Below are 20,320 nucleotides of genomic sequence, written 5' to 3'. Positions count from 1 at the left end.
GTACATTTTTTTCTCCTGCTTCCGTTTTTTGTTGTTCTTTTTCTCTTTCTCTCTCAATCTCAATATCTCTCTTTTTCTTTTTATATATTATTTCTTTTTATTGTAATATACTCTATTGGAATATATATAGACTTTGATATAGACCTAAAAACAAATACATTGTGTAAAGAAACCTTAGAATTAGCCTCCATCCTGACCACAAAAAATCAATTTCCTTTCACCCACACATAAAGAGATTTTGAGAGACACTTCCCTCATTGGCCCTCCAACTGTTTGTCATTTTATCGTCTGGGATCTCCATTATGTTACTTAAACCCCTCACAAAACCACCTTTTGAACCCTTACATATGATTTCCAGCAAGCGTTTTCCCTCATTGTAGCCATTATCTCAGGGATCAAGTGTCTGAATTAACTGTTTCATTGATGGCTCTTTTCTGCTGATGTGATATAGATCAGGTTTCTTTTTGTCTTTTTGTCTAGTTTTCTTTTTTGTCCAGCGTAACCTCACAATTTACAATTCACAACCAATCACTCTACCATCATATTGCCCATGTTCTGTTTATCCACTTTAAAAACAGTGGCACAAGCTAGACATTAAAAAGGCAATAAAGAAATCCTTAGGGTTTTCTAAACCTCAAAATGTCACGACCAAATCGGCAGCCTCATCAGCATTAGAGGAAACCTGGAGATCTACAGCCTTGACTATTGCTAAGCACCAAAAAATAGATGCCCCATATATACTCAAATATAAGCTGACCCGAATATAAGCCGAGGCACCTAATTTTACCACAACAAACTGGGGAAACTTATTGATTTGAGTATAAGCCTAGGGTGGGAAATGCAGCAGCTATTGGTAAATTTCAAAATAAAAATAGATACCAATAAAATTACATTAATTGAGCAATGGAGCTTCTCCTCTCCTCTTGGCACAGCAACCCAGGTGTGTTGCTGTGCCAAGAGGAGAGGCTACACACCTTCCACTCCTTCTCGAGAATAAGCTGAGGGGGGCTTTTTCAGCATAAATAATGTGCTGAAAAGCTAGGCTTATACTCGAGTATATACAGTAAATGTGTTTCGGCAAGAATCCCCTTTGACCACAGTATTCTACAATAGGTCCTTACAACATAATGTTTTCACTTACCTCCTGTAGGCCAAAACACCTAGGGACCCACAGGTTGAGAACCACTCTGCTAGAGTAAGGCTCCTTCTCTTCAGCTAGAATGGACTGTCCTGTTTAAATCCTCCAATATGCCAGTTTCTGGGTATTTCCCCCCTTCCCCTGCCATGCTTTCCATCAATTAAACCAGTATATTCAAAGTGGTGTCCATGGGTAAGTGCCAGTCTCTGAACCATCAGTAGCTTAGTCCTGGGATATTTTCCAGGAAAGAACGTTGTAGCCAATAGACACAAATATGATACTAGTCTCTGGCCTATGGTGAGGAGGAGGCAGGGAGATAGCTTAAGAAGCACGTCCTTACTTTTGCAACCCTTTCCCTGAACTATAGCTGGTTCTGTTACTTTTCATTCCCAGAACTGGCACCTTTGCTCCCCTTATTGGGCTCACTTTGTGCTGCCATTTGTTTTCCAGAGGTGGCCACTGTGGGCAGTGTCTCTGACTTAAGGATCCTTGAGACCTCAGGAAACAGAGTCCAGTTGGCATGGACGGGTGTTCAAGGAGCCACAGGGTATAAGATTGTGCTACGCAATACCCAGGGTGAGTATCTGAAGGTGAGAAAGCAAGTGTTTGGGGCTAGCTTAAGTATGTGGGCCAGTTGAAATCCAGAGACATTCACAGTTATTAGTGTCTAAGACAGGCATGGGCAAACTTTGGCCCTCCAGGTGTTTTGGACTTCAACTCCCACAATTCCTAACAGCTGGTCTAAGAGAGGAGAAAATAAAGCCTTTTTCATTGACAATAAATAGCATTGCCCTACCCAGATATAATTCTTCAGTTGGTTCTAGAAATTCTGTCATGTTTCTAGGCTGGCTCTACTCCACAGATACACAATATAAGAGCTAGGAGCCTTCCCTTTTAAAAAGAGAGAGAATCTTGATTATATACTCTCAAAGTAAATCTAATAATAATAATATAAATTTGTTATCCACCTCTCCTCACAGCTCGAGGCAGGGTACAACACAGTCAAAACACATCAACATACATAGCTATAGCAAAGGTTCTCTGGGTGGTGGTTGCCAGTCACTTTTGGGCTGGTTGGAGTAAATGCCTCCCAGAGGACCTTAGTGTCCTAAGGGGCAGATTATATGGAAGAAGGCGATCCATTGGGTAATAATCTATTTACAACTTTGGGCATGCACATATGATTCCTAGGGTTTCTGTTACAGATGGCACGGAGAAGGTTCGACGTATCCCAGGCTCCCAGACAACTGAGGACCTATTTGATCTGAGAGAAGATGTCTCCTATGTGGTGCGTGTGTCAGCTCTTATTGGAAGTCGTGAGGGCAGTGCTGTTCCTCTCACCATCCGAATCCGTAAGTGTCAACTGGCCAGGTTAATCTGTACTAGCACTATTTATTTATTTATTTATTTATTTGCAGTATTTCTATTCTGCCCTTCTCACCCCACAGGGGACTCAGGGTGGATTACAATGTACATATACATGGCAAACATTCAATGGCATAGACACAACATATATAGACAGACACACAGAGGCTATTTAACATTCCAGCTTTTGATGAAGGTATTCTGGCCACCAGGGGAGCTGTCGCTTCACTGTCCATTTGTGACACTGATGAAGTACTTCCTCATTCTTTGCATGCTTGCTGGAGATTTTTATGGTGTTGTAAATTAATTAAATTAGCCTCCCCGCATACGTGATACCTAAATTTCCTACTTGACAGATGTAACTGTCTTTCAGGCTGCAAAGGTCAACAGCAAGCTATACAACTTGGTCAGAAGCTCACTCTGACCCGGGCTGGCTTCGAACTCATGACCTTTCGGTCAATAGTGTTCTTAATGCAGCTGACTCCCAGCCAGCTGTGTCACAGTCCAGGTGCCATTTATTTATGCATTAATGTTTCATTCATACATCTTTTTATGCTTAATATTATTTTAAATAGGTAGAGCTGAGATAAAGTCAATAAACTGAGCAAATGAGTTTGTTGTTTAGCAATTCAATGAAGCTGTATCAAAAAAGAAGAAAATTTACTTCTGACCATAGCTTCTTTTTGTTTGTTTTGTTTGGAGGATGTTGGGAATTATGGTCTCAAGGGTATTTCTTCTCAGGTGTTGTATCTCAGGCTAAGATTCACCTTGCTATCTCTGACAAACCAGCCAAAATTGTGAGGTAGAAAGTTTATTGTGAGGTTTTCAAACAAAGCATCAGCAATGAGAAGATCAGTAATACAGGGTAAAAATCCAATATAATCCCTTTGAGTCAAAGCAGGAGACTTGAAGCATAGAAGCAGAGTAAAAGTCCAGGAAATAGCGTGAAGCAGGCTTTCCCCCAAGCCCCAGAGCCGAAGGCCAGCAAGCCATTTAGCAACGTTGGAACTGACACAGAACCAGCTCCAAGGCAGTTTACTTATAGGTAAAACATCAAAACATTGAACATCAAACAGGCAGCTAACAAGCAGTTTTCCCACCAACGGATGAGCTCAACACTTGGCCGCAATTCGTAAACTCCGTCTCAACACCTGCTGGGCAGCCTGACCTTGAACCCCACCAACTGCCTTATCAGCTACATTCCGTTCCTGTGAGAAAAGCGGCTTGTCTCTAGCTATAGATTTTGACTGAGAAAACTGAAAGCCCACACCTGCATCTGTACTCTCATTTCCATCATGCTCATCTGCACTCTCAGTCCCATCATGCTGGTTGCTGCTGAATCATGCTCATCTGCACTCTCAGTCCCATCATGCTGTTGCTGCTGAACCACAACATCAGGCTCCAATTCTGGCTCATAATAATTTCACATGGGGAGTAGGGATGAAGAAAGTGGAATTCCTTTTATCAGGACATTATTCATTAGGTTTCCAATGTCTTCTTTTTGCAATCCCCGACCAGCTCCTCTGCTGGAGCAAAGCAAATGATTGCTTAACCAGTTTGGTAGAATGTATCTGCAATTTCCCAGTTTGGACAAAATGGAAAATTATAGTTTAACAGACTTGGCACTTGTAGGCTTATAGCATGACAGGAAGCGTTAACAGCAAAAGGATGTTTTTATTCTAGTTTATTAGACACAGACATTGGTGAGTCAGCTTGAATAATTCCATGTGAGGCTTTTCCTTTCGGATAGCTTCTTAATTATTATTAATTAATTATCACATTTACCTATCTAAATTATATTGTGGTTCCTTCAGCTGGGGCTTCCTTGCTGACTTTCCCCCCTGTTCTCAACCGCATTTTCTTATTGTGTTTTAATATTATTTTTCTCATTTTAAACATTTAATCTTCATGGGCTTTTAATGAACAGAGGAAAGAAATTTTAAATTAGTATCAACCAATCTAAATAAATGGAAATGAAGAAAAATCTTATATTAAGTAAATCCTTTGACACTAAATTTATAGAGTGTACTGTTCAATGGTGGTTTGTTTCCTTTAAGCTCTAGTGTGATGCTGCTAAGAAGTATTTCTGTAAATTCTGGCAGCAGCACTCAGAAGATACTCATCCAAGATGAAACTTGACTTCTTTCCTCTGTTCAGAGCTTTCTTGCAATCTTGCCAGGCTTTTGCTGTAATGATGGAGCTTTCCGTCCTTCCTTTCGGCAGGCCCATCAGTCATAGGCAGTGTGTCTAACTTGCGCATGGTGCCAGGGGGACCAGGTCGTGTCCGACTGCTGTGGACCCCCATTCCCAGGGCCACTGGTTACAGAGTAGTGATTGTCAACACTCAGGGTAAGGATTCATGTTTGTGCATGTGGGTTTGTGGCTTTCAGAAATAATAGATTGTTTAGCAAAATACTATAATTTACTTCAACTAATTGTTGGACTTTTAAATGAGTGTTATATCTGAAATTGCATTTAAACAGTTAAAAACTATTCAGTGCAGAATAAGATATGATTTTATGTATATAGTGACTAAACTGTCCGTAAGATCAATATAGCAAACTGGGAAGATTTGCAATCATTTTGTCTGCAATGCACACCAAAAGGAAAAATGTTGTAGTAGGGGGAGAATATTTCACATCCCAAGTTCCACTTATATTAAATGCCCAGTTCTGAATGACTTTAAGGTGGACCTCCAGAACATGTGACACCGCTCAGCTACTGAGATCCTATGTTGTTTTATGAAATTAACCCCTAAACCTGTCCCAGTTACAAATAGTCATCCAGTACAATTCCTTTACAGATGTGTGATGAAATGTTGGTAAGTCACCCCACTTGGGAGGTGAGATGAAACATTCAACACCTACTGACACTTGTAAACCAGCCTTATGTGCAGCACCAGCTAGAGAATAAAGCTATAGTCCCACCTGGAGATTAGCAATATCTGAATTACTATGATCCTGTCTACATATAATTAAACTGTATTGTATAAATCTATATTGACCACATAATACAATTTCAAACTGCATTATATGGCAGTGTAGATGGGGCCTCTAACAGAGCTGTTTCATTTGTAACCTTTGACATTTATGAACATGAATGAAAACAGACAAGTCTTGTGGAGAAAAGAACTGAGAATGAACAGGGATGTTCTAATGTTTTGAAAACCATACCAGTATAAAAGAATCCAGATGTATGAGGTGTAGAAGTTTTTTACATCTAACTAATCTGAAGAGACATGGATATTGTATACAGATTGAGTAAAGTGACAGGGATTTATTCTGTTTCCTTTGCACACTTCTCCAGATGGCTCTGAGACTATCAGACAAATCTCTGGTGACCAAAATTCTTTGGAACTGCAAGATCTGAAGGATGGTATTGTTTACTTGATACGAATGACAACACTATCGGGCAGCCAAGAGAGCACCCCTGCCACCATCCGTTTCCAAGTGGGTATGTTCTTTTCGGAGGGCCTAGGCCACTCGTTCCTTCCTGATCTTTCTTGGCTAGGCCACAAACATTTCTATCCTTACAATTTTTGTTCAGTGTTACCATTCTGTTTAATGCTCTGCAGGAATTTTTGACATGTGGAAAGCATTGAGATGGGGGAGGCAAATAAACTCAGCTGGGGACTTTAGACAGGACAATATATCTCAATTTCAGCACTCCATCTAGTGTGCAAGCAATCCTTACCTTAGAGATTCATTATCTAGAAATATTGTATATGAAAAACCCAGGTTACCAGAGGTAGTACATATAAATACATACAAGCGCTGCCCTGCTCGGTTCAATGCAGTACCAGTGCTTTATGATGGAACTGATTTCTGTGTTTTAAAACATTTTTATGATCTTCACTCCCAATATATATAGAGCCTCCATCTGTGGGCACCATCACTAGTGTGGAGGCAACTGCAGTGGGACCCAATCAATTGCGAGTGACATGGAATCCAGTTCCCGGAGCAACAGGCTATAAAGTGACATGGCGAACGAGAGATGGTAAGACTTTAGCTTACCACAAAAATAATGTATTTTGACTCTAACATTTAACAAAACTTTAGCCTGGAATTTTATTTTGTTGAAAAACTAGTGAGTAACACAGTTCTGACCTCATGAAGTGTGTGTGTGTGCGTGAATATGTGTGTGTGCATACAATACATACTGTAATCAATTACCTGATTATAGTATGTGACAACCACTGGAACACTATAGATGAAAAAATATTTTGTAAAATTGTTGTGATAGTGGCCAGCAGGTCTTCTGACCCTGAAAAGATTGGAATGTCAGTTGCAAAACAGCAATAGCAACAGCAACAATAGCAACAAAATATTGTGCATTTGTTTCCCAAATGTAACTAATGAAATCTATGGAGCAGTAAACTATGGAGCAGTAAACTAATTACTGGTCAAACACCCACATTTTGTGGTAATTTGACTCATAATGTATTGTTGAGTCTGTGAGCAATATGATTCATCTGTTCCCCAGCAGAGAAAACGTTATGGTCTGGAAAAAAAGTAGTTGTACTTCCATTCCCTGGGGACATGGCATGCACCATACTCCTCCCCTAAATGCTCATCCATTTTTTATTCACATGTCTTCTCCCTTCACTATTGTTCTGGTTTGCCATTTGCATTTTTGGGACAAAAAATGTCTTCTCCCCATTTCCCCAACCCAGAGCTTTTCAAACTGTGTGTTGGCTATAGTATGTAGGTGCAACACAAAAATAACAATAAATCTATCTGAAATAAGCAATAGATTTTTTTTTTAAATGAAGGAAAGGTTTTCATGAGACAGTTATGTATTTATGTATGCATCTGTATGTCTTATATGGTTTAACCTCTGGCTTGCTAATAAAACTGAATTACGGTTTAGCAAAATAATGTATGTCTAAAACTTGTGTCACTAACATGAAATTTTTGAAAAGCTCTGCCCCAGGCAGATCCAGTCTTGTAAAATATTTTGTTGCTCTTGTAAAAGTCTGTGTCTTGGAATAATACAATCATTTATATGGCATAGAGTTAACTTGTAGTATGTGTGGAGGCAATTACTTGATTGGAGATACAGCTTATGGGCTCTCACTTGATGTGTGAAGCAAAAAGAGCTATACAAAGCTGTTCTCTGGTGGCTCTAAGCTGTAAAATGTTTTGCTGTCATTGCTCTTTTTGTTTTCATCCCTGCTTTTGAAATGTACTGTTTCCCATTTGCTGTACTCAATCCCACCCCCTCCACCCTCAGGTCAAGAGATCTTTCGAGTCCGCCCTGCTGATGCAAACTCCTACACTATTGAGGGCCTGATGCCTGGGGTGGTGTATATTGTTGGGGTCTCAGCCTTGGTTGGCAGCAGAGAAGGGAATCCAGTCACCACCACAGCTGCAACAGGTGAGACCAGATCTAATTACTAGGCACTGCTTCTCTCCACTATAAAACCACCGTGACAGCAACATTCTTAATTGTCTTTTTATTCCCTTTACATTGCAGCTCCTTCTCAAGTTGGCATGGTCACCAGCCTTAGAGTCCTTGAGTCCCAAAACAACGTGGTACGAGTCACGTGGATCGGTGTGCCTGGAGTTACAGCATACAGAGTGGTTTGGAGCCGGCGTGATGGTAAAGTTGTGGCCTCATTTTACTAGATGGCTGTCTTTCTATGAACATTGAATTATGTTGCTGGAAAACCCCTGTGATTGCTGTAGAACATGCTCTTTGCAAATCCCCCAGAAATGTACAGAATATGCTAAGAGGATGACTTTGTGTAACTAGTAAAACTATCAAAATCCCAGGGTACGATTGACGCATACTTTTAAGTTTCAGCAATCTGCAGTTTCTGAAGTAAGACTTTTGACAGATGCCTAGTGAGGATGCAGTTTGTTAAGGTTGAGGTTTTTGCAGGGTCTTAAGCCCTAGCAAAGAATAATAGATGCAGGATAGTTCTGGTGAGGATGTTGATTAGACCTAATAGTTAATACTAAAAAGGATTATTTTAGAGATGGAATCATATGACCTCTTTTTTTGTCGTCCGCTTCCACCTCCAAGAGGAGAAATTTAGACTCATAGTTGGAAGGGATTGCAAGGGCCATCTATTCCAACTCCACACGGTACAGAAGAAGACAAGTAAAGTACTCCTGACAGAGGGCCATTCTACCTTGGTTTAAAGACCTCTGAGGGCATATCCAAACAACTCACAAAATGCATGAGCTCCTATGTTTTTACCTGAGGTGTCCAAATAATGCCTCAGGTAAGAACAAATTAATTTGACACAACTGCTTTGTGTCAAACTAATTTGATACCTGGAAAGACCTGTGTCTTTCAGAGATAAACATGAACACATTTTCTCTGTACCTTGGGGTATGTCTTTTTCCTGTTTTGGGTTTTTTTTTAACTTTTAAGGTAACAATCTCTTCCTTTGAAGGTGGACCTGAAAACAGCCAGATGGTCTCAGGAAACACAAATTCTTTTGACCTTGTGAACCTAGAAGGAGGAGTTAGTTACACAGTGAAGGTCACAGCACTGATTGGCAACCGTGAAGGGGATCCTGTCTCCATCATTGTCACGACACGTAAGATTAATATATTTGTGTCTATCATGTGTCACATCTATATTCCACTGCTTTTTCAAGGAGTCCTGGGTGGTTTTTCAACCTCAATACAAGTCTATGAGCCTGTGGGTGAAGATGGAGAAATTATAAATATTTTTTCTGTGGCCTACAATTTTCAAATGAAGGCTAAGGGTTGAGTGTCGTCATTATAAAAAAACAGTGTTTTTTGCGGTTTGATTGCCTGAAAGGTGATGGTTTTTCCAAGGCCACCAGTCAGTGTCATAGGCAAGTGAACTGAGCTTTGAACTTATACTTCTTAGCCCAATGCTTTGGGGAACATGCCTGTCTCTTTTTTGAAGCATTTGGTTTCTTGAATTGGGAAGTTGGCCACCAAGTGGTTATCACTGTGTGATAGAAATTGTGAAGATGGTGGTGTGAAATAGTTGCAATTTGCATCAATGAAAGGTTTACTGCCATAGATGAAATCTTCAAAGTATTAAGGGTAAAAGTATGGTCTTGGCATGCTTTATGGGATGAATCAAGATGTCTCCTTAGTCACCCTCATTCAAATTCATGCCCCTCATCCAGGTTGATTCAGAGAAATAGTTTCTTCTGCAGTGCCTTCTCCTACTGAGCTATCATCAGAGATCCTGCACTCTTGTTCTTTGCTAATACTCCCACCTTTCCCTTTAGCAACAGTCCCAGTTCAGCCAGTTGGGAATCTACGTGTGACTGACTCCTCAGAAAGGCGTATCCGCGTAGTATGGAGCCCAGCACCTGGTAGCACAGGCTATCGGCTCACCTGGAGGCTAGCCGGTGGTGAGTATCTCTGACATCTCTTCCTCGTCTTTCACTTCCATCAACTACACAGAAGATTAACTGTTTCTCCACGTGGTGCAGGTGGACCAGAGAGCAGCCAGCTGCTGCCAGCCAACATCAACACCTATGACATTGAAGACTTGCAGCCGGGAGGGCGATACGAAATCCGCATCACCAGCTTGGCAGGAAACAGGGAGAGTGAAGCTGTGGCTATTGTTGCCAACACAGGTATTTTAGTCATAGCTTCTTATCTATGGTTTCCCCAAACATAACACTCCATGAGACTGAAGTCCCTTGAATGTCAGCTGTTCATGCAGAGAATATGTTTTATAAAGCCTGTCAGAAACCAGCACTCTTATTGCTTCTCCTGGTATGATCCAATGGACCATTAAGTTTACTGTATCCTGTTGCTATTTGAATGTTAAGAGCCAGTTCAAACATATATATTCTGCTTACATGCTTATATATCCTTTTTGTGCGTTTTCAAATGCACACATCTCTACACACACACACACCAGATATGGTGGTTTTCTCTTCAGCTTCCCCTAATATACACATTTGTGTGCATGTTTTGTATGGTGAACAATAAGAAAAGTGAATTTTGATTTTGGAATACAAATTAGTTAAGTTTGATCAAGATGTTTTACATAAAAATATTTATCAGTGATGCTTGAATTTACCTCAGACTAAGGTCTGCTTGGAGCAAAGATGCCACCTACTGGTAAGACCATCAAACCGCATTTCCTAGGACCTGAAAGCCTTAGTGTTTTGTTGGTGTTCTTGTACCCGGTTGTATACTTAACCACCAGAGAGATAAATTAGAATAATTGTAATTTAACCTACCATGTGGTAATAACATTATCTTCCTAAGATGTTATCACATATATTCCTATGACACAAACCCCTTCAATTTTTCCCCATATGCTGTATTTCAGCTCCATTTTAAAATAATTTTATATCTATATTTACAGAACAACAGCAACAGATACACAATTGGCCACTTGTGCTTTATTGCAGTCATATATCACAACTTGAGCTCTATATTCAGTAATAGCAACCCAGACATATGTACAATAAGTAAGTATATCTAAACAATGCTGGGGATACATAGATCCCCAGCATTGTTTACATATACTTACTTATTGTACATATGTCTAGGTTGCCTTTACTGAATATAGAGCTCAAGTTGTGATATGTGACTGCAATAAAGCACAAGTGGCCAATTGTGTATCTGTTGCTGTTATTCTGCTCACAGTTGTATCTTTGTAATGAAAAATATATCTCACTTGTACTTCGATAACAGAGTCTTTATGACTTGTGCTAATTATTTAGCAACACTAAATTGGCTGGTGAATACTTTCCAGGAGAGGATGGATCCCACATACTGTAATGACTGGCAGTTGTCATGGTTGCTTCTTAAAGTGGAGGCAGAGGTTAGTCTTCAGTCTCAAGGAACAAAAGATCAGTCTCATCTTTACCTCTTTCTTCCCAGCTGCCACAGGACGTGTATCCAATTTCAGGGTGACAGACACTCAAAAGGACTCTGTGACCTTGTCTTGGACTCCAGTTCCTGGGGTCTCTGGCTATCTCCTCACATGGAAGTCTCTAAGAGGTAATGGATCTATAGCCAATGTAGAAGGACCAAGTTGGGATACTGAAGATTTGGGAAGTGTTGTGAATGTGCCATAGACCTTTGAGACCTAGATTTTGTGCAGATGAAGACAGGAGTGAGGAAATGCAGTCTTCACTTAACAAGGACAATCCCAATTTTTATTTATGTATCAATTTGTATGATGCTTTTCTCCCAGAGTGGGAGCCAGGGCAGCTCCCAGAAAGAATTTTTTTTTTAAATCCTTCATGATAAAATTAAAAACTATTAAAATCACCTCATTTTGTTTGCCAGCATTGCAAACAAAATGAGGTGATTTTCAGTTCTCCATGTTGCTTAGGGCAGCAGAGATAGTTCTCCTCCCAGTCACCACCCCGGTATCCACACAATAACCCATTCAGTAGATTAGATTGGATGATCTTGACTAGGCCAAGGACACCCAGGGAGTTTTCCCATAGAAGAGTAAGCAATCATAGAATCATAGAATAATAGAGTTGGAAGCGACCTCATGAGTCATCTAGTCCAATCCTCTACTATGCAGGAAAAGCACAATCCAAGCACCCTTGACAGATGGCCATCCAGCCTCTGTTTAAAAGCTTCCAAGGAAGAAGCTTTCACCACACTCCGAGGCACAGAGTTCCACTGCTGAACAGCTCTTACAGTCAGGAAGTTCTTCCTAATGTTCAGATGGAATTTCCTTTCCTGTAATTCGAACCCATTGCTCTGAGTCCTAGTCCCCAGGGCAGCAGAAAACAAGCGTACCCCCTCTTCCTTGTGACATCCTTTCACACCATCAAAGGTCTAGTTTAGTTCTCTTCGCATTTAACCATGATATCTGTATGTGTTGCTCAGCAAGGATTATTCTTTGCTGTGCTGGTATGACCTGCTCCCCTGCTGCTTGACAAGAACAGTTGGGTGACGCTGCACCCTATATGGCATATATCTGGTCACCACACAGTTTGTGACTTCCCATAAGTTTGAGATGTGATTCAGAGTGGGCTTCAGTATCTGCATTGGATTTCTCATTCACACTAAAATTCCTTTTGTAAGCACCATTCATATTCCTCCTATGTTTCAGATGGAAGAGAGACACAAAGGACACTGCCAGGGACAGCAACATCCCACCAAGTTTCTGGGCTGCGCCTGGGTGAGAGATACACCTTTACTATCCGCCCGCTGTTTGGGAGTGTTACAGGTGCTGAGGCTTCTATTACTGACCGCACAGGTGAGGTTTTGCTTGTGAGAAGGATATATGAGGTCTCTCTTCTTTTAGTGCCCAGGGTCTTTAAATATCATCTCCTATATGAGTTATCTTGGCCATGGGATGTGTAACACAGGTGGGCTAGAACTGCTTTTTTCCCTTTCCTGAACCATTGCCAAGGAGATCACACAGAGCTACCTTGTGTTCAGTTTTGCTCAGAATAATTTCCAAACCCTGGCTTTCCAAACTCTGAATCAGATCTATTTGGGCTTAACAGCGGAAGTAGACACACATACCAGTTGGGTTTTTCATCATTTATCTCTCTGTATTTGAAGATGGCTGGAGGGTATGTATTTTGTGTTATGTCACCTGCATTATGCAGGCTATTCCAATTCATTTTGGTTCTTTCTGCAGTTTGCCGAGACGGCCGCAGTGACATTGTTTTTCTTGTACATGCAACTCGAGACAATGCCTACAATGCAGAGGCTGTGCGAAGTTTCCTCTCCAACACTGTCTCTGCAATGGGCCAACTGGGCCCTGGGGGCAACAAGGTAACAAGTGGCCTTTGGGGTCTGCCCTCATTTGCAAGCGCTGTGTGCATGAGTGCAAAGAATACCAAAGATGTTCATTTTGGCAAGCCTTCATGGTGAAATTTCTCGGGTGTTATTCTTTGTAATATTCACAATACCTGTGTAAAACTTGGTTTTATTTGGCTTACGGTAGTGAGGTGAAAAATGTATGAGATGACAGGGGAAACTACTATGAAATTATTTCTATTTTGTGTTTCTCCTGTGTTGTTTTGCTTCATACGCTGACCTGATTGTGCCATGTGCCAATTAATTCCTGCATCTGAGTTTCTAATAGTCAGGAAGATGAAGTCTTTATTTCACATATTTCCTGTCCTGCTTCTGTACTTCCTCAGATGTACCTTCCTTTTTCTTATGGCAATTTTACTGTGTTTCTCCAGGTAGGCATTGTGCTTTACAGCAACAGAGCCCTCCCACTTCTTCTGCTCAACCGCTCTAGTGACTTAGAAACTGTCCTGCAGAATATCCGCTCTTTCCGCTACGAGGAACCAAGTGGCAATAATGTTGGTAAGAAGACACTGAACATGGAGACAGTGGTTAAATTTGAGGAATAAAAAGAGAAATGCTGTTTGCGTTGTAAGAACATGGAATGTATTCTCCTATTGAAAACCTTCATGTCTACATGGAGCTGGGAAGCCAGGGGCTGCAGTAAGGCTCAAAGTGAGCACTATGCAAGTTCACAAAGGTTGTTGCTACTGCCCGTATAATAACTCTCTTCACCCTTTTGTCTTTTGTTGCTGATTCTCTTCATTGTGCCTTTGTACTTTATTTGTGCTCTGCAGGAGCTGCCATTACTTTTGCCAGGAACTACATGCTGAGTGCCAGTGCAGGACACAGGCCTGGTGTACCAGGAACACTGGTGATATTGGCAGATGGGCCATCTGGTGATGATGCCATTGGACCAGCCAGAGAAATTAAGGCAGCTGGTAAGGCACAAGTGACTGGAAACCAGAGTGTGAACAGCGTAATGTGGAGAACCTGCCCTGAGTGCTAGTTTTGGGCTCTTCTATAATGCCTCTCTATCCATTTTATTTCTGTCTCTTTTCAGCCAGGAAGTATCAAAGCACCAAAAAAAATGCACTGTGGCCTTAAGTGGGTTGGGAATTCTACCAGCTATCCATCTTTTTGGCTTATTGGAGTCAACTGTTACAAAGTTTGTTGATTAAGCTGTTTTTATTGAGCGGCTTTGACTGAAGTTTGCTTTTAAAGCATTGAGCTGAGCTGCCCACATCCTGAATCACTTTCTATTATTTGTCATGCTCCATTCTCAGGGAGCAAGCCACATGAAACCCCTTGATTTGCTTACCTCCTCTGCCCTTTGCAGGGATCCAGGTGCTGGCAGTGGGCATGGATGGGGCCAATCGTGAGCAACTGCGCCGCCTGGTAACCAATGAAGATCCACGCAATGTTTTCTTTGTGAGAGACTCAAGGAGTTTGCCAGAGGTGGAAGAGGGACTTGCCAGTGCCCTCTGCAGGTTATCTGGCACTGAAGGGGTAAGGGACTGCTTGTGGGTGCATGAAAGGAGTTACCCGATTTTTTAAAGTAGAGTCAACTGGTGGAGAGAAATGTATGAGGCAATGATTGTAGAACAGTGCTTTGCTTCACACATTTAGTAGTAGCTATGCAGCAGGAAGTATTGTAAAGGGTAAAGGGGACACTGATTCCCTAATTCAGACTGGCCTGAATTACTCATAGAATGGGATGAAAATATACTGTCAGTCATCAAGTGGGAACTTCCTAGAATATGCATATATGACTGTGTGGAAAGGCAAGTCAATTGTCACATCTAGTGAGGAGAACTTTCCGACTCCATTAGATTTCTATTCATGTGCCTGTGGTAAATTCTCTTCATTTCTTGGCACAATATCACAAACAATTAGCTTACTTGGTAGTTACATAAGCACCATAATAAATTGCCATTTGGCACAGATTGCACAATGTCTGTTTTGGATAACAGTGCTGTAGCTATTTTAATGATGACCTTTTTGTTCTCTTTGTCTTTTCTTCTCAGCCTAGACCAGAGCCATGTGTAGTGCAGTGTCCAAGGGTAAGTCACTGACATTCACCTCAGCTGTAATAAACGTTTCCCCTCCTAATGAGTAACAGTTGTTCCCTCAGGCCACCCTCTAGATGTAGTTGGCCAAAACTTCCATTATACCCAAATCATTCTGAGTGGGGCTGATACAGGCTGTATTCTTAACTCAGAAGGTGGGTGCCAAACTAGAAAGGTTGGATTAAGCCATTGTGAGAGACAACGGTTTTGCTTGTCAAAGTTTCTCCCTACTTTTAATGCTCAAGGATTTGAATATGACAACACAATGGATTAAGTTTCATGTCTTGGTGAGTTCCAACATCACAAACAAAAACTGAATCAATTTAATATCTGGGCAAATTGCTAATAGCTTTATTAAACTTATATTTTAGATTCATGCTTCAGACAGTGGAAGAGAACCTTAGAGTTTGGATTCTGGAGAAGTTCACATGTCATATTGCATGTCAATAAATTGCTTGAAAGTGTTATGGTCACGCTTGCTCTTCTTCCATCATCTGAACATCTGGGGAATGTGGAAAATCATATTGAGTATTTTTTACGTATGGCATTCTGAATGTGGAGCCTGAATCACCCAGGATAACCTATTCCTCTACACAGATACATTAGCATCCAAAATGTAGACAGGTTTCCACTGAATCCCAGGTAGTAATAGATGTGCCTACAGTGCACATAAAAAGTAGGAGTGAAGGCTAGCTTCTGTGATCCCACTAAGATTTTTTTTTCAATGTGAGAAAAAGCTCTCACATTGGAAGTGCAGAGATCTTAGACTCCGTTTTAGCACACAGAGACGCCATGAGACTTTGGACTGGTAAGAGCAAACTCATGTTACTGTTGATTGTAAGAAAGATGCCCTGTGTTATCTGCACAGAGAAACTACTTCAAATCCTATCTGTAACTTGATTGACAAGTTATATACATGTATGCTAAATACATGAAGGTTATGAGTAAACTAGATGTGTTACTTTTAATGAAGTCTACTTTATTTTTGTCTCTTGAGAGCATGATATAGAAACATGGAAGAGTAGATTTTTGGGGCACTGAAGAACTGATATATTTTGTGCACTGGCATAATTTCTGTTCCTAACAGGTCGGAGACAATCAGGTTATCAGTCTAACAGCTGAAAACCAAATTGCCTTGCATAAGTACATTGTGTATATAGCACTGAAGAGAAGATTTTACTCAAATGAGTTTTTGCCTCTCCTCTGAAAGATCATCCTTTTACAAAAGGTTATGATTTTCAAATAGTTGTTAATGCCATTTTCTCCAAAAGGTTATGGAGATTCTGGTTTTCCAAAAAGTTATGGTATCTAAAATGTCGTGCCTTTCCAAAAGAAGTGGATGGTTCAACCTACAATAAGTAAGAACAAGTTGAATAAAAAGCTATGAGAAGAGTTATAAGAGGGCTGGCTCTTCCTTGCCATGCTGGCTGGCTTTCTTACCTGTTGCAAGAGATCTAAAACTGACATAGAATGACATATGTGCAAAGATTCAAGATGAAGAGGAGCTTTGGATACCACCTGTAATTCATACAGTTTTGTAACTCAGTGTTACTCAAAAGTGGTGGTCTATGAAACAATGCCAGTTTGCAAGCCTCTGGCCTCTGGCCTGCAGCATGTTTCCAAGAAAGAAACCACATATTGGAGAAAAACACCCCACCAGTCCTCACATAGGCAGCTTTACTAGCTCTTTCCTAAAGGATAAGACCTTTGGTGGGCATTGCGGAACAACAGTAACTTTATTTGAGTGTTGGCTCAGTGCTGCCATTCTCTGTAGCTGTAAGGTAAAACCATAACTACCTTTACATTTACTTAGAAAAAATATGATTAATTTCCAAAGATGTAACCGAGGTTATGCAGAAAGATACTTACTGTAACTTGCTGCTTACAAAGCAGGCTGTCATCAAATTATTCTTTTTTTCCTGCAGGGTGAGAAAGGCGAGCCTGGAGAACCTGTGAGTATTGGAAGTTTAATAAGGAAAAAGATCTCACATTGAGTTACTTTCAGGGATATTCTGGAGTTTTGCTATGGAAAGACAATTAATCTCTCTGGTCATTTTTGCAGGGGCAGAGAGGACTCCCGGGGCTTTCTGGCTCTCCTGGAAATCCGGTAATGTCTACTCTTCTTATGGCTTGGAATAGAATTTATTTTGCTTGTTAAGCCCCATTGGTTTGATTTGAGGCTTTTATTTTGATATTAATTTGTGTCAGGCCCTTTTACAGGATTTCTGTATTTTAGACAGACTACTGTTCTCAATAACAACCCTTCCCCCCCCCTTTTTTTTTTTTTTGGCAAATAGAGCAAATAGTTTCTAAATGTACAATTAACGTGATCATTTATTACCCTCACTAGCTTCAGATTTTTATAGAGTGGGATTAAAGAAAACAAACAATTGCCAATGATAACACTACTTATCAAATCCTTATCAGAAATATCAGTAATGCCTATAATACACAGTGTGGCAAAAAAATGACTGGATTCTTTCCAAGATTCACTGTTTCCAGATGGTGCTTGTTGATTTTTACTCTTTGTTTTTCCTATTCCATTTAAATAACTTTATATATCCACATTTCTTCTTTTCATAACATTCATCTAATTTATATATCCAATAGTTGAAATTTGTCCCTGTCTTTGCTGTTAAAAAAATGATAAATACGTCCCAGTCTTTCTTAAGGTTGGTCAAGCATTGCTCTTTAATTAGCGTCATCAGTTTGTCCATCTCAACTAGTTCTCAAATTTCATCAGCCATTCCATCAGCTATGGAAGGATGACTAGTTCTTTCCGTATATCTGCACAGATGATTCACATGGGTGAAGATCCCAAGCTTTAAGAACTCAGCTTTAATTTTGTTGCCAAATGCTCTATGTAGTGAGGACATACGTGCATCATTTCTTTTTTCGAATTATCTTTATTGCAAGGATTTTTATAACTTACATTAAAAGTACTTGGGATTGAGTGGGTAGAGAGTTGGGTAAAGGAGAGAAGGTGAAGGGGGGGGGGGGAGGACCAACAAGAGAAGTGGAAATGATACATAAGTATTGGGGGTAATGGTGTCTTCCACGGGGAGTTTAATTTCCTTTTTCCTCTTTTCTTTTCTTCTTCTTCTTCTTCTGAACTTGCTCACAGCTCTCACCATTTTTTTCTCTATTAAAATACGAACTGGTTATTTATCTATTTGTTTAATTTGATTTTTTCCCCTTTTTCTTTTTTCCTTCTTCGCCTTCTTTTTAATGGGTCTCCTGTCAGTCCTACTCTCTCTGTACAAAATTGATAATTTTCATTGTCTGGAGATACTATTTCAGCAGTGTCCGATCTGTTTTTTGTCTTTCCATCTGGTCTTGAAGCAGGAATGTTAGGGAGTCCATGTCCATGTAGTCTATAAGTTTTGTAAACCATGAGTCAATTGTCCGGAATTCTTTCTCACGCCATTTCTGCACTAATAGTGTTCTTGCTGCGGAAGCTAAATAAAAGTATATTTTATCTCTATTTTTGCCTATCTCAAAGTCTGTTAGGTTTAGTAAATAGTATTCCAGTTTTAACTTAAACTTTAGTTTTAAAATTTTGGGGGCGTGTTCATGTATTTTTTCCCTATTTCTTTTTTTAATTTGCTATATATCTTTTTTTTTACTTTTTCAGAGGTTATATTACTTAGGAGCGATGTGGATGTAATGACTATAAAAGTGCCTTTGCCTTTGATTCTGGTACTAAACAATAAATGCACCAATACATTTTTCTTAATTTGTTTAGGGACGCAATGGACTCCCCGGTCCTCCAGGCCCAGTCGGACCTCGTGGGCCTCCTGGAGAGCTCACTGATGGGCGAGCTGAGAAGGGAGAAAGGGTGAGTACTCCCAGCATCTCATGAACTCTTGAATTATTAAGGAGAAAAGCAAGCATTGGGTTTCACAGAGCTTCACTGAGATGCATCTCTGCTCTTCTACAGTTACTTATTTAGGTTTTACATCATAGACATTATGATTTTTTTAAACTAGATCTCCCAGTTTCTCTAGTCATTATGTCAGTGGCCAAGGATGTTGGGACCTGTATTGTAAAGCAAATGCAGGTACTAGCTTGGGGAAGATTCCTTTAGAAAACCAAGTACTCATTTAACATAGCTATATAGAAAGATGCTTTCATTCTGTTTGAAAGCCTAAATGAAGAAACTGAAGCTATCATATTTTATATATGTCATAAGAAGACATGGCTCATTGAAAAAAACAAAGCAGAATGTTACAGAAAAAAAGGAAGACCACATGACCAGTGGACTGATTCAATCAAGGAAGCCACTGCCCTGAATTTGCAAGGCCTGAGCAGGGCTGTTCTTCACGAGATACGTTCTTCATAAAATTGCCATAAGTTGAGACAATATAACTACAGTATATTTAGTGATGAAATCAAGTTCCTTAAAAAAAAAGGAGACATTGCAAGCTCCAAGTTTTTTTCTGGAATATGTGACTTACCTCTTCTACCTGAGGCTAAGTCACTGATAAAGAAATAGATTACATTTTGAAGCTGTCATTTGTAGTTTCCTGCCATCATGCTTGCAAATAACTACATTTTCTCCCAAAACGAGTGACTAAATGTCAGCTTTTACCTATGTGGAATATTTAATTGTCCCATAAGCAAATTATTCATTGTAGGAATCCCATGTGAGGAAGCCCATTTATTGTAGGAAGCCCATGAGATAGGAAGCCCATGTCTATATCATATGATTTTGAGTTTCAAATAAGACTCAATCAAAACAAAACAAAATCCATCATGTAAGAAGATACTGTCTCAATTGAAGCTAGAGGCAAGCAAAGTACAGCCTGAGAACCACTTTGGGAGACTCCCATTATTATTATTTTTATTTTCTAGTTTAATTTTTTTTGAAAAGTATGCTCCACTTCTTTGGGGATAGGGACCAAATCTGCCATTTGCTGGCTCCCTAAGCATTGGTTGGGGAAAAGGCCTCTTCTTGACCTAGAATAGATCAGGTTCTACGTGTAGTATCCTGACTGCTCACTCAAAGAAGCTGTCAC

General features: G+C 40.2%; 1 protein-coding gene across 1 annotated transcript in view; it reads left to right on the top strand.

Moving 5' to 3' along the window:
* COL7A1 (collagen type VII alpha 1 chain) overlaps window positions 1–20,320 on the top strand; it is a 135,570-nt gene that overhangs the window by 30,178 nt on the left and 85,072 nt on the right. The window contains exons 15-34 of the mRNA XM_067464786.1: window positions 1,589–1,714; window positions 2,344–2,490; window positions 4,727–4,852; window positions 5,810–5,956; window positions 6,374–6,499; window positions 7,736–7,879; window positions 7,979–8,104; window positions 8,907–9,053; window positions 9,726–9,851; window positions 9,933–10,079; window positions 11,344–11,463; window positions 12,539–12,685; window positions 13,076–13,212; window positions 13,629–13,755; window positions 14,031–14,174; window positions 14,573–14,742; window positions 15,261–15,296; window positions 17,228–17,254; window positions 17,365–17,409; window positions 19,048–19,140. Of these exons, the coding sequence (XP_067320887.1) occupies window positions 1,589–1,714; window positions 2,344–2,490; window positions 4,727–4,852; window positions 5,810–5,956; window positions 6,374–6,499; window positions 7,736–7,879; window positions 7,979–8,104; window positions 8,907–9,053; window positions 9,726–9,851; window positions 9,933–10,079; window positions 11,344–11,463; window positions 12,539–12,685; window positions 13,076–13,212; window positions 13,629–13,755; window positions 14,031–14,174; window positions 14,573–14,742; window positions 15,261–15,296; window positions 17,228–17,254; window positions 17,365–17,409; window positions 19,048–19,140 (2,408 nt within the window). The remainder of the gene's footprint in view (window positions 1–1,588; window positions 1,715–2,343; window positions 2,491–4,726; window positions 4,853–5,809; window positions 5,957–6,373; window positions 6,500–7,735; window positions 7,880–7,978; window positions 8,105–8,906; window positions 9,054–9,725; window positions 9,852–9,932; window positions 10,080–11,343; window positions 11,464–12,538; window positions 12,686–13,075; window positions 13,213–13,628; window positions 13,756–14,030; window positions 14,175–14,572; window positions 14,743–15,260; window positions 15,297–17,227; window positions 17,255–17,364; window positions 17,410–19,047; window positions 19,141–20,320) is intronic.

This window comes from Anolis sagrei, chromosome 2, assembly GCF_037176765.1.
Source record: "Anolis sagrei isolate rAnoSag1 chromosome 2, rAnoSag1.mat, whole genome shotgun sequence".
Classification (NCBI taxonomy): Eukaryota; Metazoa; Chordata; class Lepidosauria; order Squamata; family Dactyloidae; genus Anolis; species Anolis sagrei.
The sequence above is the reverse complement of the archived record's forward strand: the minus strand, read 5'-3'. Positions and strand labels throughout refer to the sequence as shown.